The 17,291-nt window shown below is 45.4% G+C and overlaps 3 protein-coding genes across 7 annotated transcripts; all 3 read right to left on the bottom strand.

Annotated features, from left to right (window-relative positions):
- Positions 1-1,325: 1,325 nt before the first annotated feature.
- LOC133902006 (RING-H2 finger protein ATL66-like) lies at positions 1,326-2,377 on the bottom strand. Its single transcript, XM_062343574.1, has one exon. It carries the CDS (start codon positions 2,310-2,312, stop codon positions 1,713-1,715), a length of 600 nt encoding a protein of 199 aa, XP_062199558.1. The 5' UTR covers positions 2,313-2,377; the 3' UTR covers positions 1,326-1,712.
- A 2,724-nt stretch (positions 2,378-5,101) lies between these two features.
- Positions 5,102-7,094, bottom strand: LOC133902126 (uncharacterized). Its single transcript, XM_062343716.1, has one exon. The coding sequence runs from the start codon at positions 6,551-6,553 to the stop codon at positions 5,540-5,542; it is 1,014 nt and encodes a 337-aa protein (XP_062199700.1). The 5' UTR covers positions 6,554-7,094; the 3' UTR covers positions 5,102-5,539.
- A 2,929-nt stretch (positions 7,095-10,023) lies between these two features.
- On the bottom strand, positions 10,024-16,653 carry LOC133902035 (DNA-(apurinic or apyrimidinic site) endonuclease 2-like). Of its 5 annotated transcripts, none has more exons than XR_009906819.1 (11): positions 16,304-16,653; positions 15,849-15,957; positions 15,413-15,649; positions 15,206-15,291; positions 14,957-15,072; positions 14,383-14,463; positions 13,911-14,111; positions 13,656-13,807; positions 10,665-11,286; positions 10,343-10,468; positions 10,024-10,259 (listed from the first exon to the last, which is right to left on the bottom strand). XR_009906819.1 is itself a non-coding variant. In XM_062343607.1 (11 exons), the coding sequence occupies exons 1-10, from the start codon at positions 16,412-16,414 to the stop codon at positions 10,391-10,393; spliced, it is 1,851 nt and encodes a 616-aa protein (XP_062199591.1). In that variant the 5' UTR covers positions 16,415-16,653; the 3' UTR covers positions 10,024-10,259; positions 10,343-10,390. The 5 variants fall into 5 exon arrangements, 3 of the variants coding, with proteins under 3 accessions (XP_062199591.1, XP_062199592.1, XP_062199593.1); XR_009906820.1 differs by having other exon boundaries at positions 10,024-10,251; XM_062343607.1 differs by having other exon boundaries at positions 10,607-11,286.
- Between the last annotated feature and the right edge of the window lie 638 nt (positions 16,654-17,291).

The raw sequence follows: 17,291 nt of genomic DNA, 5'->3' as shown, positions 1-17,291 counted from the left end.
TTGGACCGCAGGAAATGGGTCGAACATGACAGAGTCTTGCTGTACTTAATAATTTTCAAACTTAGGATGTGTTCCAATTTCAGATGGTACAGAAATCACAGGGATTAAATTCCTAATGGACGCTGCCGGGCGGATCGTGCTCGCCATGCACGCCGAACGGTGGCGAGGGGTGACACTGGGATTTGCATTGTTCATGCTCCTACCTAATACGTTGCTTCTGGACATTCAGATGAAACTGTGTGCTGGTCTAGCACATGGCCTGTTCGGTTTTTTGCAGCTTATGTCCGTTTAATGACTTGATCCTTCTTGCACATCATTCCTTTCAGGTACATGACTGGAGTCCAAAATGATTTCTTTGAGACATTTCGTTTCTGTCATATCTCCAAGCTGACGCAGACATCCCATATGTGTGTTGACTGTTCAGTCTCGATGGAGGTGTTATTTTTGCAATACCGTGTTTCTTGTTGCAGCTGAGTTTCTCAGGCATAATATAGTTTAAGCAATTTGGCAAGACATAAGATTATTGTTTTTATAAAAAAACAAACACTCACTCTGTCATGTGGACATTTGGTGATGACATGATCAGAAATTCAGATCAGCGGACCACCTCGATCTCCTTGCCAGCCTCGGCATCGACATCTGCCCGTTAGCACACCGAAGTACCGAACACATGAACTTTCAGATTCACGTCTGTTTCATGTAGCACGCTGGGAGCCTCGAGCAAAACCAGCTCTTTCGGTGAGGCAAACCCAGCTCGGAAGATGATCTCTCTGGTCTGGTCTAGGCCGATTCCACGGAATCGGAGGTGTTCTGGTGACGTGTTGTGCGAGCAAGAGCTAGCTAGCCGTTCTTCAGCGCCGCAAATTGACTCGATTGCGTTTTGTGAGGCAAACACGACAGGGACACATTTTGGAAATTTCCACTATGTGGTGTGTGCACACTATATATACTGTCCATATATTTTCCTACACAAATCTTGAAGCAAATTAAAGGAAGTGTTGAAAAAGATAGATTTGTAAATATATATGTCGTTACGCTATATTCTGTGGGATGACTTTTTTAACGATTTGCTTAGCTACACTTTCTAGTTTTTTATGGTTCCGGTTGTATTTGTTTTGGTGGGATGTCTTTTTTTTGGGTTTATTCAGCCACATTTTTGGGGTTTTTTTATGGTTCTGGTTAGTTACGTGTTTGTTCCAGTGGAATGTCTTTTTTATGGTTTATTTAGTCATACTTTCTAGTTTTTTTAGTGTATAAACGTTCCTATTAGTTATATGTTTGTTCCAATAAGATGATTTTTTACGGTTTATTTATCAATCTAAATATTAAAATATTTTAAAGACTCATATAGTAGGTGTGTACATCACAGTTATGGTCTTACATTTCTCCATGGACACGATCGAATGCGGATCAGGATGGACACGCCCGTACCACCGTACGTGCACCCACCGCTACATGCCTTCATCCCAAGTTCCCAGCAGAGTTCAAAAGCTGGATAATCCTGAATTCCTGATGCTACATCCACATGGATCATCGTTGATCTAGCTAATTTTGTAAATAAAAATCACTGGCCTAGCTAATAACATTTCATCTCATCGATCGAATGTTCTTATCTTATCAGAAGAAGAAGAAAACCAGCAAAACTGAGCTCAACACCACTACCAGATTAGTGCACTGTACGTCTCGCTACATGTATGTTTACCCTCACGTTTTTATGGGACTACAGGCAGCACGGCATCGCCGCCGGCGCAGCACTTGGCGTCGGGTTCCTTGGAGCGCGCGGCGATGGGGGCGCGGCACACGGGGCAGGTGGGCGCGCGCGTGAGCAGCCACCGATCGACGCACTCCCGGTGGAACCCGTGCCGGCACGCGGGCAACACGCGCACCTCCTCCCCGCCCGCGTACTCCGCCAGGCACACCGCGCACTCCCCGGCCTCCTCCTCCTCAACGCCTCCCTCGCTGCCCCGGTCGCCGTCGTCGCGCACCTGCACGACCACCACGGGGATCTCCTCGAGCGCGCGCTTGGTCTCCTCGGCAGACGCCGCCGCCGGTAACGCGCCCGGGTCGCCGTCGGGTTGTTGGGGCCTGCCGGTGCAGAGGCAGCCGTAGAGCGTGCTGAGCACGATGAACAACAAGCTGGCGACGAAGAGCACGGTCGTGGTCACCCCCAGCGCCCTCTCCAGGTCCGCGCGCTGCGCGTCAAGCGACTGAGCCGAGGCCGAGGCCGACACCGGCGGCGAGGCCCCAGCTGCGACTGCGAGGCAGCGGCGACCGGGGTAGTACTCTTGCGCGCAGCCGCTGCTTGCGCGCATGGTGATCACGGCTAGTGCTCAGCCCACGTAACAAACTGCACCGTGACCGTGTCTAAGAGCTAGCTAGGCACTGACGACTCTTGTATTGGTGTGAGACCGAGGCGGGTTTTAAGGACGCGTGCTGTGCATGGCCAGGTGGGGGGTCGGAAGGCGACCGGAAGCTTCGTTCGCGTAGCTGGGTGAAATTTCCGGTTCTGCTGTGGCGCCGTGTGCTTGTGCGGTGGAGAACCCCGCACTCGCCCAACCCATTGGCGAGCCCGCGTGTCGCCTGTGCTTCCTCGTCCGCGTTAGTTCATTTTCACGCCCACGCACGCGCGAAATCGCGTCGGCCAAATGCTCCACCATTTTTTGGCAAGCCAACGGTTTGGACTGGGCACCATCCAGACGCGCCCGGCGCGTGCGCCGATGTCCAGGTTGGCTTGGTTTGGTTTGGCTTGGCGCGCCAACGGGCGTCTGTTTCTTCTGTGCCCTTTGCCTGCGTCTAGCTTCTCTCGTGCGCGTCCGCCGAACGCTCAACTGCTTGAACCAACCCGGCTCGGCCAGTTGCGTGCGTCGCAGGAGGTGAGGAGGAAGCGGGGTACGAGCCGCGCCAGCTAGCGAATCCAGATGGTGACCATAATGTGTGCATTTGGTGTGTAGTCCAGATAATGGCAAGTTGCTGCACTAAAATGCTTTCTGTTTGTGCAAGTAGCCACCAGAAAGCAGGGTTCAAAAAATCGTTGGTAACCGCTTGATTACCTGTCGATTTGATCCGCATCATATTCATAAGTTGACCGGTTTTCGATCAAACTCAAATTCAAAATTTAAGAAAATTCAAAAAATTGACAAAATTCTGTTTTCACCGAATTATTGTGCGGTTACCGCCCGCGGGTGGTTTTCGGTGATCAAACGCATTGGTGAACCATGCCAAGAAGCATTATATTATCATTATTTTTTCCTGTCAAATTTGCCATTTTTTTTGCAGCACATGTTGACTCCTGAATACATTCGTGAAATCAGTTCAATCATTTCCAACCTGAAATTCAATCATATATTTTTGAAGCGGGCTATGCCGCTATCTACTTTTGTTCGATTCAAAATGGCAGGACTAGGACATGCAATTTTTTTCGGAAGATACATACATTCACAATAGTTTTCACTCAACAATAAGTAACAAACCAGAGGCATGATTAAATTGGTACATGCAGCGACTAGAGGGTCTCATATAACGTTTCTGTATTTCAGTAGTCAATACAATGTTCACAAAGTGCAGCAAACTTCCCTTCAATGTTGTTCCATACATAGTGACCCTCAGTGTCGATGAGTTTCCCATACTGCAGGATCAACAATACAGAAAATTAGCCCTGTATATATATAAAGAAAGAAAGTTAGCAATGGGGTAACGCCATGTCACTGAATCGATTTGGTCAATCCTAATATCAAACTTATTCGAGTGAGCTGCATATGCGTCAAAATAAATTGAAATTAGTGAGTGAAACCTGACCATTCTGCAAGTCCTACAATCATGAAAACACAATCAAATAGCCACTCAAGTACAAAAGAATTAACACCATTTTTTTAGCAATTTAGAATGCAGTTCAGGGCAGCTCTTTTATTTTGTGGGTGGGAGGGGGGGATTCAATGGCTAAAGAAATTGCAAATGCTAGGAACATCATGCCCAGTACATCTTGCACATAAATTGAGTGACATTTGCACTCCAGAACAAGCTTCCCAAAATTAAAACCACAAAGCAACGAACAGGTACAGGATCACTTTCACGTACTGCTCGTTTTGGATTTAGGACAATGTGCAGAGATAGATTTGGTTAGCAGGAGGCGCTGCGAGTTCGTGACCGAGGTGTTCCACGGCGAGCTTGGCGACACGGGGGCTGGGCGCACCATTTTCGCTCGCCATGGATAAGGGCGTATACAGCTTCTGCTGCTCAAAAGGCAGGTAAAATGTCGCCACCATTTTTAAAAATGTTGGATGTTGATTGATTGGGACCTAAATCACAAAGTGCAAATGACGTGGCTAGTGTTTGGCCAATTGTTGATTCTTTGCACGTCTGATGTCTCCCATGAGTCATGTTATTTGAACCCCGATATCATATCGAGCTCACTCATTGTGCAGTAGTTGACTTCTCTCGTGAGGCCTTAGACATTTTTTATCTTATGTAATTCACCGGTTAATAGTCCTAAAATGCAAACGGGCTCGTAGCCTACAGTAAGACTCGTGGAGCCTTGCTTGTTGTCGTGGGTTCGAACCCTGGTGTTTGCATACGGGGGTACTACCTTTTTATGGTGCGTCCCTATTTTTAGTGGGCATCGCTCACCCTCGAGATGTCCTCAGTCCTCTGAAACTAAGGTGTGAGTCTCGTTCGTGAAAAAAAAAACGCTTGTCCATATATAATATCAACTGATTAACCAAATATGGAAGCATTAATGAATTGGACCATCATAAGACCCTGGCCTACAAAAATCTATACTATTGAAACTGAAAGCTTCTCCTCCTATCACTCAAAGTAACGTAACGATGTTTATTTTAAATTTAGATTGTGAAAATACAATTTAATCTATAGAATCTGTGGAAGATATTTTTCACTAGATTGTAAATTGTGAAATTTTATGGTACAATATATCTTATGAACAGTGGGAATCGGCTTTTATATCATAACTATTTATTTTTACTTTTGCTTTTGAGGTTAGAATTTATAATCGGAATAAAAAATAAACAGGGTCTAAATACTTCATTGGACCATCACATATATAGAAACGGAAGAGCTATTGGTAAGTAAATTCATAAGCAGGCACTCGTCCCAAACAAACGTACCCTCTGTTTATTCATGTGTACATCGTGTTCTATCTGACCAGTTCATCACACTATATATACACACAACACATGTACACTCACATGATCCATGGATACATGATACAAGTCACATGTTCCTCTAAACACACACACTGCAATATAGTGTCCGTGCGTTGCGGATTACTAACCAACAACGTAGGTGAGGTGTACGTACGCTACAATCCTTCACGAATTCACAAACAACAACGTCGATCGACGAGAGCACACACTGCTCTGCACACTACAACACCAACGGATTACTGGTCCTCTAATCGCGGCAACTCCTCTAGTTACTATTACAAGCCCATGCAGGACGTCTCCTAATCAATCGGAAGTACGTGCGTCGTACATGCAGAAAAGCATCCGAGACGTTCTCACCTCGCGCGCCATTGATTTTGCGGTCAGGCGGTGCCTTCGACGCGTGCCTTGGTGACGCCGGCGCAGGCGTCGACGAAGTCCCCGTCGATGAAGTCGGTGGAGAACACCTGCAGCTTGTCGCCGAGGCCCTTGGCGAAGACCTCGGCGATGAACAGCCGCGCGTACCCGTGGATGCGCTTCGTCACGGGCCACACGCAAAGAACCGGGTTGTCGGCCTTGGGCGTCACCGTGTTCTCCACCCGGTAGAAGAACCTCCGGTCGGCCACCGGCCGCTGCTGCTCCAGGAACTTGATGTTGCTCTCGAACTTGGTCTCCGGCAGGTCCGTGTCGATCCAGTTGTCCTTGAGGTACCCGGCGCTCCACAGCGGCTCGCCGGGCTTGGGCGCCGGCGACTTGCGGGGCTTCCACACGCAGATGACGCGCCGTGGGAGCAGCTCGGAGATGGTCTTGTGGAACACGGCCTCGTCCTGCGGGATCAGGTGCTCGCCGAGCTGCTCGATGAGGAATTTGTCGAACTCCGGCGGGTCCTCCTTCCCGAACTCTGTGCGTATCTCGAGGATGACCACCTCGGACTCGGTCTCGCCCAGGAACCTCCTGACGTCGTCGAGGACCACGTCGACGGGGTACGTCGGCAGCACGCCGTGGCAGACGCGGCGGTCCTCCTGGACGCGCACGTCGATGACGCGCGCGCCCGTGGCGAGCTGCTCGTACACGGACATCGACTGGCACTGCGCGAAGGGGCGCGTCACGAACGGGATGCCGATCTTGTTGGTGGCCGAGTCGTGCGTGCCGGGCCACACCACCTGGTGCACGCGCACCTTGTCCGCCCCCAGCTCCGCCATCCACCGCTTCCGGTCCCCCGGCCGGTGGTCCGAGCCCGGGAAAGTGTCGCCGGACGCTGACAGCCGCGTGGACAGCGCCTGCTTCTCGCTGGTGACCAGCTTGCGCCGCTCGACCTGCTTCGAGAAGAAGGCGCCCATGGCGTCCAGCGGGCTGGTGCCGTTCTTGCCAGAGCCGTTGCTATTGGAGGCAGCCATTATAAATAGAGGATCCTGCTGCCTCGAGCTCTGACCTGGATGTCGTTGTAAGCTCGACACAGATTGATAGCAGCTAGCAAGACAGCAAGGAAGAAAATATCAGAGCATGTGAGCTAGCCGAGCAACATGTGGAGGATATATGGTTTATTTGTGGGAGCTTGACTGATTCATCGATCCGGAGGAGGAAGAAAGGGATGCTCTTGTGTGAGCTCCGGTGCTGTTTTATTTAAGGTTTCGGTTTTTGTTAGCTGTTTCAATACTTCAATTGGCGTTAGGTGTGGTGGCTGTGGCAGGCCGGGCAAGATATTTTTCTTTTTCCTTTTTTTTATGGAGATTGGAGAGACGGCAACAGCACAGGTGCATCATGTGTGTTGCATTACAGACGACGCTGTACTATCGGGTTATTGGCGATCGGAGATGAAGGTTCCAGGTTCTTGGAAGTTATAACAGTTTGTGGGGCAAATGCCTTAAAAACCTTTTGTTGATCTTTTTTTTCAGGAAGGGAAGACTTTTGTTGTGTTTTTTTTTCAGAAAGAGAAGACTTTTGTTGTTTTTTTTCTTCCAGAAAGGGAAAAACTTTTTTATCCATGTCACCATCTGTCAACATCCACTGTGCTGATGCACCGTGAAGACCAAAATACCCCTCTGAGGGAGGCGGCGAGCTCCCTGATCTTTATGGCAGCCAAGAGCTCTCCCGTCGCCGGCCCACCCCTACTGCGGCAGCGTGAGGCTCATTCGCCGTTGCTTTGGCAGCCCCAGCCATTTTGACGAGCCAACCATACAAAGGCTCAACCACAGATCTTCGCACTGATTTCTCTTGAGCACTTAGGTCAATTAATTACGGTTAACAACCATCAAAGAACCTGGTAGATGATTAATTCGAGTTCAGCACTTCAAATATTTCATCTAAGTCCTACTTCCCACATGCATTTGAGGAGGAACCTGGACCTCTGCGCCTGCTGCTCGTCGCAGCAAATTCCCGCCACCGTCGTCCTCTCAAGGTCGCAGCGACTTCTTCCTTTCATCACCCAGCTCGCAAGCATCCGGACGCCCGTGCCACCCCCCTCGTGTGCAAGCTCACCACCATCCCAGAGGTCCCCTTGCTCAGTTGGATTCACACGTGCGAGCTTGCTGCCATTCCGGCCGACCTTGTTCAAGCAGGCGATGCATCAGTTCAACGTGGTGTGGTGGGCCTACTTTTTCCCGCTGATGATGCTAGCATTGGCGATGGCAGAGTACTTGCGGGAGGTGAGGGTGGCGGTGGCCAACATGCTAATACTGGCGCTCACTGTGGCGTCCATGGTCGTCACCCTCACGCTCATGGTTTTCATCGCCCTGTTGTGCACCTGACCTGTTGTCCGTGACCCATTAGGACGACGGCCGGAGTTGGCGGTGGTGACCGGAAAGAATGGAGGCGATGACCGAGGGAACAAATCGGGCACAAGAACTGGAGGGTAATTTCGTCTCAAGGAAAGCTATCGAGAAGGCGGAGGGGTATTTGGTAGCACATGGAGTGTGGTGGTATGGACGAAAGAGGGGAAGAAACGTTGGTGTTTTTGTTGATTCATATTGCGAAGTGATCATGGTTTGCAGACATGCAGGAACAGGGGTATACAGTGTTGTAATGGAAGACATGCTTGATGCTTGGATACTGGATAGTGGCAGTGACTAAAGATTTGGTTCAAAAAAGCAGTGATTCAAGAACCTTATCGCGATTTATCCCAAAGGGCATCTCAACATGCATCTTTAACACATGATTCGTTTGCATATGTAAAGCCCGGATTGCCCGATAAATGAGCATAAGACACACGCTGCCTGCAGTTGATTGGAACCATTATTGGGAAAAATGCAACCCCCAAAGTCACTTAGATTTTGACTCCCACTCCAAAAGTTGTTTTGTTGCAACCCCAAAAAAAATTAAAAAAAATAAAAATCACAAAAAAAATTCTAAAAAAAACTAGAGATAATTCTAAGACCTTATGTGAAATTTCTTTTCAAAAATAATATCCTTTGCATCATATTTCATGTAGAGGAAGTTTGGAAAAAAAAAGAGAAAAATGTGCAGCTCATTTATTAACTATTGAAAAAAACGAGCCCCATTCAAACTATCCATAAGACACGCTGCCTGCAGTTGATTGGAACCATTGAAAAAACGAGCCCCATTCAAACATCACGTGTTACTAATAACCAGGTTAGACGTGCGATCCCTATCCAACATGGACCACGAGTATACGTGTTTGATTCAGAGCAACACTGCCCCAGGACAAAATTTAGCCGTATCCCTCATTTGGTCTTCACTTGGTTTGATCTAAATTTTTTGCCATGCTCAGACAATCGGCAAAGCTAAAAATAAGGGGAAATTCGGGCGAGCAAGGCGCCATCCCAGCTTTGGCTTGGATTTGGATCACCCATTCGCCCAGAGGTTTTTAGTCTTTGAGAGATGGGGTGTAACAGTGAAAGCCACACGAGGTTCATCATGTTATATCCCATGAACAATTCTTAAGCCCACCACAGAATACACAAATGGATCAAACGTAATGCTGGTTGGAGTGGCTATCAAGTCAACCGGAGCTACCTACTAATCAATTGATTTGCAAATGTTCAAATCACAGCATGTGCTCCACGTTCAACTGCTCCCAATGAGATACACATGGGATGTACACAAATAACTTAGTCAATCATGCAACGGTAGTTGGTTACTCGGGGTTAGCCATTTCGAGTAATCGAGCTCATCATGCCTTCCGCGTGGGCTTAGCAATATAGGAGTAGACACTATCGTATTTCCAGGAATTTTTAGCACAATGCCACATCAATGAGGGAAACAATTTATTGCCTGGAAAATCCCAGTTATATTCCCCCAAATTCAGGTCAATGTAAGTGCGAAAGGCAACAGACAAAAGGGGGACTAAATTACCTAAAATATGCTTCAGCGCATGGGGTAAAAAATGCTTGGTTGCTTTAAATCAGGTAATGTCAAATCTGTTTCACTACAGCTTGTGACTTTGGCTGAGGTGTACGTTTAGCTGACAAGTTCATCAATTGGAAAGACATACCTGAATTCACTCCAAATGGTTGTGGGCAGAAGCAGTATCAGGCACACAGTGTTAATTCTTTTTCAATATATGTCCTAACTTATACTTTTCAAAAAACGAAATAAAACCTACCATGGCATGCATGCCACCTATAGGAAATGAATTAATACTTCACATTTTTATTAGTAAATGTTGGAGAGGGAATATATCAGTCACTCTCGCTGCACAATGGCACTTCATATCTTGAGAGCGATGGGAAACAACACCATAAAATACTAACACGTTTTGTTTTATAATGCCAGCACTGTCTGCCATACAAAACATATACTACAAAATTAACTTCAGTTGATTTCGTCAGGTTACTCCACTAGTAGCCTTTTCTATTAAGAATTTTCATATGTTGGTTACAACCAGGGGGGAAACGAAAACAACTGGAAGAGATCTCTAAGGAGGCATTTGATTGTTAGCCAACCAACGGAATACGGAAGGCCACATTTTGTTAGTGTCACAAGTTACAACCAACTAAATTCAGGGTTAAATATGTACCTGTCTTGGAAAAGAAATTAGTGCTGATTAAAAGATCATCTCGCTCTTTACAAGTACATCACCACGTCATCAGTGCATTGGGACCAAGTGATATACCAGACTAACAGGAGGCAAAATGTCCTGAACTCCTGGTTAAAATTGAAAGTTACAAGAAAATTAAATTAAATCGTCTGAGCATCACAGTATGTCATGCAGAATAGGTAAGACTTACACTGAGTGCTGAAGGAATTCTTGCAGCTGAAGCATAGAAGAAAAACTGTCACGGGTGTTTCTCTTTAGATTTTACAGGTGCCCACTGAAAGTGACCACAATTCGCTTCTGGATTTGATGCAGGTCCCTGAAAATATACAACAAATGGTGGTCACAAAAACGATAATAATACTTTGTATTATCTAAAAAGATGCTTTACATTGTTCACAGCCTATTTGACTGTTCCTCTTATGTCTGCTGAGCAGTAAATTGGGAATATAAGTACCTGAGCACGAGCACAGACATAGAATAAACGGCCTATATTAGAGCCCTTCTTCACAGACCTTGGAATGCATGGTTCACGATGTCCTTTGCAACGTGGTAGGGTCATCTTCATTTTTTTCTGTATTCTTTGCCACTCTAATGTTGCAGCAATAGTGTCACACTTGTCTGTTGAAAGTGAACGTGATGTATTTGAGTTATCCTGATCTTTGGCAGCTGAAGTTGCGCACTGCATGTTTTCTGGCAGGCTATCATCATTTGGAAGACATGTTTCATTAGCGTAATGTACTGTTTCCGCTGGTGTAACTAAGGTACTGGTATTGGAATTTCCTGTCTTTGACCCTGGTTGTTGGAAAAATGACTTGATAGTTGGTTGAGAGGACAAGTCGTGTTTAATCTTCTTGTTTGGCACAGACTTGGTGCTAGCAAATGGAGCTTTCTTGCTATTTTGGGAGATGCCACTTGAACCTTCATTTATCCATTGATCAAGATTTGTCCCCTTAAACATCAAATTAGGAAGGTTACCACCTCTTGGAAACTCAGTTATACCAGCTGCCAGTTCTTCCTTAGCTATAATTTTATTTTCCAAGCCATCACTACAACAGCTATCAACTCTATCCTCAGACAAATTTAAATTTGCGGCATCTTGCAGTTCATTAGTTTTCCCTTTCTTGAGGAATGATACTGCAAATTGTAATAAGCAAGTGGTCAGTATAAAGCACAATATACTTTGACTAGTATTCCTACCTGCAAAGTGCACCCAAGTATAACTTAGGGTTGCTTAGCTGGCATATAAGACCGGAATGCTTGCCTTACCAAGTTAGAAACTATGATGAACTGAATGTTCAAAGAAGAGCCCTACGATACGTCGATACCAAGAGTGATACACAGCAAAAGATGCCATAAAGCATGACAAAAAGATAGGGTTTGTTTTCTGAACTAAACCAAACGCAGTGCCAACATATTTTGGAAGTTCAGAAATCAACAATGAACATCAGGAAATGAAAGATAATTTGCAGAGATCAGTATTCTATTGATATAGTTAAGGTATGTACCTAATAATTGTATAAGAAAGACAGTCCTGAAACAAGTTATGATTTCCTCCAAGGAAAGTTATGAAATATAAGTAGTTGCTTAAACCAAAAATTAATGGAAAGAACTGTAGATTGTGTCAGAGGTATGTACACTAAAAAAAATCAAGAGAATATTCACAGCTAAGAAAATGAAGAAGTACTTAATCATGCATCTGATTGGAAGCTGTGACACAGAACAGTTCCACGCAGCTATAGCTACTTTAGCATAATAAACAACACATGCGACCTGGCTTCAGGACATATACTGAAGATGCCAAAGCAAGTCATAACAAAGAGCTTACATGTTAGGGTAAACATAAACCGGGAGGATAGCCGCCGGATGGCGTCGGTTGCTAGGGGGGGGGGGGGATTAGACTATAGATTGGGAAGACTTAGAACAATGGAGGAGACATAGATGAAAGGGGCTAGGAACTAGATTGATTTCTCTTTCTTGATTGATTCTTTAATCCCGGCTGGTGCCGTGTATATATAGCCAATCTATATAGTCCTAATTCAAATCCAACTCTAACTTATCTTTAATCTTATCTTTAGTTTAAATCCAACTCTATCTCTTAATCTTATCTCTAATTCTCTCCTGATTTAAACTAACAAAACTCTATCTTATCTCCTAAACCTAACGTATGGTACAGTACCGAGCGATGCTACAGTACCACACGTGAACAGAAATTCCAGCTGTGGTGGCGGCCATGGTTGCAACTCCTAAAATCCCCATGTTGACAAATGGTTGTAGTGTCGGCATCCCTTCACATGAGAACACCAACTCCCCTTGTTTGGAGCAGCAGCAGCAGCCACGCTGCGGTCGACGTCGATGATGATCATTGGTGGTGACGTGGTTGTAGCGATGGCGGCGTCGTTGCCACCACTCAGGCATAATGTCAAACACATGGCAGGTGGCTCGGTGTCAATGATTGTGTCCGCTCTCGACGCAACCACAACAACAGCGTCAACTGTGGTGGTGATGGTGGAGTGCGTTGACGGGGCAGCTATCGTGCCGCCCGAGGCCTCCATGGACACCGAGGTCTCCGCCAATGAAAGAGCCATTGCATTGGACAATAGGCAGATTTGCAACGCGACCAGTTGACTCGCAATATCTAGCGAACGCTTGTCGATTGCAGCCACCTATTGCGCTAATTCGTCGAGTTGCTTCTGCATGTCGGCCACCAGCTTGGTTAAAGCTTTGATCGCCTGAGAGCTAGCGCCCTCGCCGGACGTCAGGGAATCGCACAAGTGATCTTCCGCAGCCGCTGGCAAGGATATTGACGGCGAAGGTGCTAGTGTTGGTTGCATGTGCTGGATGTCCAATAGATGCAGCGCCCATGGAGTGCGCCGTGTGCTCGACCTACGTCATGTGCTGATTTGAACCGGACAAGCGCCTTCACATGTGTTGCCACCACGAACAACTGCACCTCCTCAGCGCCATATGGGTTGAAGACCTGGTGAAACACCTCCTCGGTCACCGAGTATAGCAAGTAGCTCACCGTGACGTGAAGAACACCGGATTCAAAACCTGGCATCTCTGATACCAAATGTTAGGGTAAACACCAGCTGCGAGGATAGTTGAGCGGCGTTGGATGCTAGAGGAGGGATTGGACTATAGATTGGGGAGACTTAGAACATTGGGGGAGACATAGATGAAGGGGGCTAGGAACTAGATTAGTTTCTCTTTCTTGATTGATTATTTAATCCCGGCTGGCGCCATGTATATATAGCCGGTCAGCCAGCCTACAAAGTCCTAATTCAAATCCAACTCTAACTTATCTCTAGTTTAAATCCAACTCTATCTCTTAATCTTATCTCTAATTCTCTCTTGATTTAAACTAACCAAACTCTATCTTATCTTCTAAACCGAACCTGATTCAAACCAACAAACCAAGCATGTGCTACAACACTGCAAGACGATACAGTAACACTAACATTAATTCCAGCACCTAACATTATGTAACACTAAAAGTCACTCACCAATACTCTGTTGCCGACCACGGACCTCGGGAAGATATCTTGCAGCTGATGGTGGGATATTATGAGCTGGAAGTTCAGGTATTTCTTTCAGTAAAATATAAACTGGAATATGATCAGATCCTTCTAGCTTATTACTTCTTCCTCCTTTCCACCTGTAGACAATGGAATAGAGTAAATCATTCTAGTGTAACACTGCAAATCCTGTACATTATCCACTTTTCTCTCGGAAAAGAATTAGTTTCAGCTATTCTTAACTTTGACAGATTTTCAGAATTCCCTCTTTTGAAATTATTTGTTATCTCACATTCTTCTACATGGCAATAAAAAATGCTATGGTTTTCCACAGAATCGTAGTGATGGAGACAGGCACCAGAAATGAGAATGTGGTCTATTCTAGAGCCATAATTGTATTCTTCTGCGCCAACTTTCTGATTAAAGCAAGTATATGCGCCTGTCCTGCATCAAAAAAATACAGCAAGGTTAGAATAGCAAAGTACAGGTTAGAAAGTATTTTCTGTGGGAGGAGTCTATTATAGGTTTACATGTCAACTATGGAAAAGGGAAACAGAGTAAACTCAAAACCAATTGAGGCAAAGAAGGGTCTAAATTTGGTCAGTGTGATGGCACGCGTACCCAGTAAACATGAGCAACTAGTAATTTGCACAGGGTTGGAGAAGCTCAGTAGCACATTAAGTAAACATGAATGATTTATGGAGCATTCCAGTACCTTTCAGGATGTTTTGATCTAAAAGCATCAAAAAAGGGACCTCCATGTTCTCTCAGCATGGATCTCAGCCATTCTCGGAACCTTTAATTAGGGAAAAGATGACAAAACCAATATTGTTATACCCAGATGCTTCATAATTAGAACTTCTTTAAAGAGAAAGACAATAACATTGGATAGTTGATCATTTTCATCAATCGTATTAAACTAGTGCATTTGTCACAAGTGGAAATCCTAGTCCAAAACATTAGTTTCAACTTTCAAGCATCCTTTTAAATGGTAGTTACTAAAACCAAATCCTACTGGGCTCAAAGCCTCCATACTGTAAGGTGTATCAAGCTATTATAGGTGGAAGTAAAGCTAGATATATGTCAAGTATAAGCAGTGCGCGTAGATGGGATATCATATTGAAATTTTTCTCCTTTGTCCTAAAATTGAGAAACAATAACTACTGTGATTTACATTCCATCAATTAATTGCCACACCAAATCCTATGGCATCACATACATTAGTACAGCAACCAACAACAAATACTTTAAAAAAATATCACTAGAAAAATAAAATTAAAAAGGCTTACATTTGCTTCTCAAAACCAGGTGGCGCATCACACCTATCTATAGAAGCAGGAGCAATATTCAAATCACCAACAACGAAAACTCTCTTTCCAAGAGCCAATAGATGTTCCCATCGTTTCTGAGATGTATTGGAAAGCAGAAGCAAGTATAAGAAGCATCCCATAGCTAAGCAATTAACATTGGAGAAATATAAGTATTGTTGAAATTATTTTCATCAAAGATGCATATTAACAGAGATGCACACAAAGTACCTGCAATATCTTATAAAACAGTAGCTTAAAACAAACACGCTCTTTATCATCTTCTTCAACAGCTGGGCCATATATGTTGAAAAGAACTACACAAATGGTGCAGCATTATCATTACATGCAGAGAAGAAATCAAATAGGCAACCAAAAAATATTGAAATAATGCATGGCAGTTATGTTGTGCTCCTTTCAAGGCAACAAGCTGCTTACCAAAATGTCCGTGATCAGTGATGATACACCGCCCCTCATTGTCCACCCTTAGCAGGTCCTCTCTTGTGACTTCACCAAGACCCTCCTCTTCTACAGGCATTTCAAGAACGAAATCCCCAGCAATTTCACTGTTTTTCACGTAGTCCTGTAGTCTAGTAAAGCCTTCTTCGGCTGCTAATGGCAAAGCAACCTCCTGGCTGGAAAATGCTGATGTTACTCGGCAAAATGTAGCAACACCTACAAAGAAGTCAAGTACAATAATTAACTAAATGAGGACATGCTATGATGAAAGTCATGGTGAACAACTTAATCTTCAAAGTGGCGCAAAAAGCAGAGAACACCTACAACCCGGCAACGAACTATGCAACAGATATGCATCAGTAGGACACAAATCAGCCAAATCGGAAAATACTAATCAGGTGCCATAGCTACTCACCAGAGTATGATCCACGCCCTTTCGAAGAACGATTGCATGAAACAAAAGCCTCGTATCCCTCAGCCATTATGACATCTGCAGAGAGGTCCTGCCTTGACAATTTGGTCTCCTACAGTACAGTATGTATTGATACAGTTAGTTCGAATGAATCACAAGCTCAAACCCATTTCTCCCAGTTACTCTGCACTTGACTGAACAAACGATGCATTGCACCCCACCACGGAAACAACCTTTTGATCAACAGTGAACGAGGTACATTCTAATTTGTTACCAAATCGGGTGGCAATGCAGTGGAATTCAAACTTGGCCTATTTGCATTTCGTCGAATAAATATTGCGATATCTGCGGCTTCACTGGGGTGGAACAGTGAGTGATAAGCGCAGGCAGGTAAGAGCTAGGGTTTCGACACATGGCGAGATCAGTTTGGTGAATGGGGAATCAGCAATTGGTCGGACCTGGAAGCAGATGATGTCGGCGTCGAGGGCGTCGAGGAGGCGGCGGAGCGAGCCGTGCTGCGCCACCCGCGGCCGCAGCCCGTTCACGTTGTACGTCACTATCTTCACCATCTCCCGCCGCGAGCGCGTCGAGCTCCCGTTTCTCCCTCGGGCCACGGGGTCGATACGGGACGGGACGGGACGGAAAGACGGCCAGTCACGCCGCCCCGGTGCCGGTGGCTGGCGGAGGGGATGGTGTGGTGTGGTGCGGTGCACGGGCGAAGTGACCGGTCCCGACTCCCGAGCCGAACCGAGCCGGCGGCGGCAGCGATTCGGTGGCTCGGCGCGAACCGGCGCCCCGCTTCCGCTTAGAGCTTGTTTTTTGGAATTCTGATTCTGCTGCGAGAGTAATTCTACGGTAGAAATAGAGTGAGAGTTATTCTGTGATAAAAATAATTTTATTTATAAAATTATTTGATATGTTAGTAGTGAAAATGATTTTTTAAAAAATATTATGTTAAAATCGAGGAGAATCAATCAGGAATCAGATAGAAGCTAGTTTTTTCAGCTCCCATCCCACTATACAAAACGGGAAATGATTCCCGTACATAATCACTTCCTGACCAGCCCGTTTAGTAACGCTGGAAGCGATTTCAACGTAAAATCAGCTCACAGAGCTCTACTAAACGAGGCCTTAGAGCAGCTCTAGCGACCTCGCCACTTGGCTCGCCATCCCGTGAAAACACCTCCAGCCTGGTAAAAATAACTGTTTAAAAAAACTAACTGTTACTAATAAAATATAAATAAATAGAATGTAGAGAATGATATTTAATTATACTGTTGGAGTATAAAAATATGAGAATTTTTTTTTAAATAGATAGTTAAATAGAAATATGAGGAATGAAATTTAACTTATTATACTGGTGCTCTTGCTAGTCACGACCCGCGGGCTCGCGGCTTCCTTCCGATGGGAAATGTACGGCAGAGATTCAAGAAGGACAAACTTCAC

Source organism: Phragmites australis, chromosome 20, assembly GCF_958298935.1.
Source record: "Phragmites australis chromosome 20, lpPhrAust1.1, whole genome shotgun sequence".
Lineage (NCBI taxonomy): Eukaryota > Viridiplantae > Streptophyta > Magnoliopsida > Poales > Poaceae > Phragmites > Phragmites australis.
The sequence above is the reverse complement of the archived record's forward strand: the minus strand, read 5'-3'. Positions and strand labels throughout refer to the sequence as shown.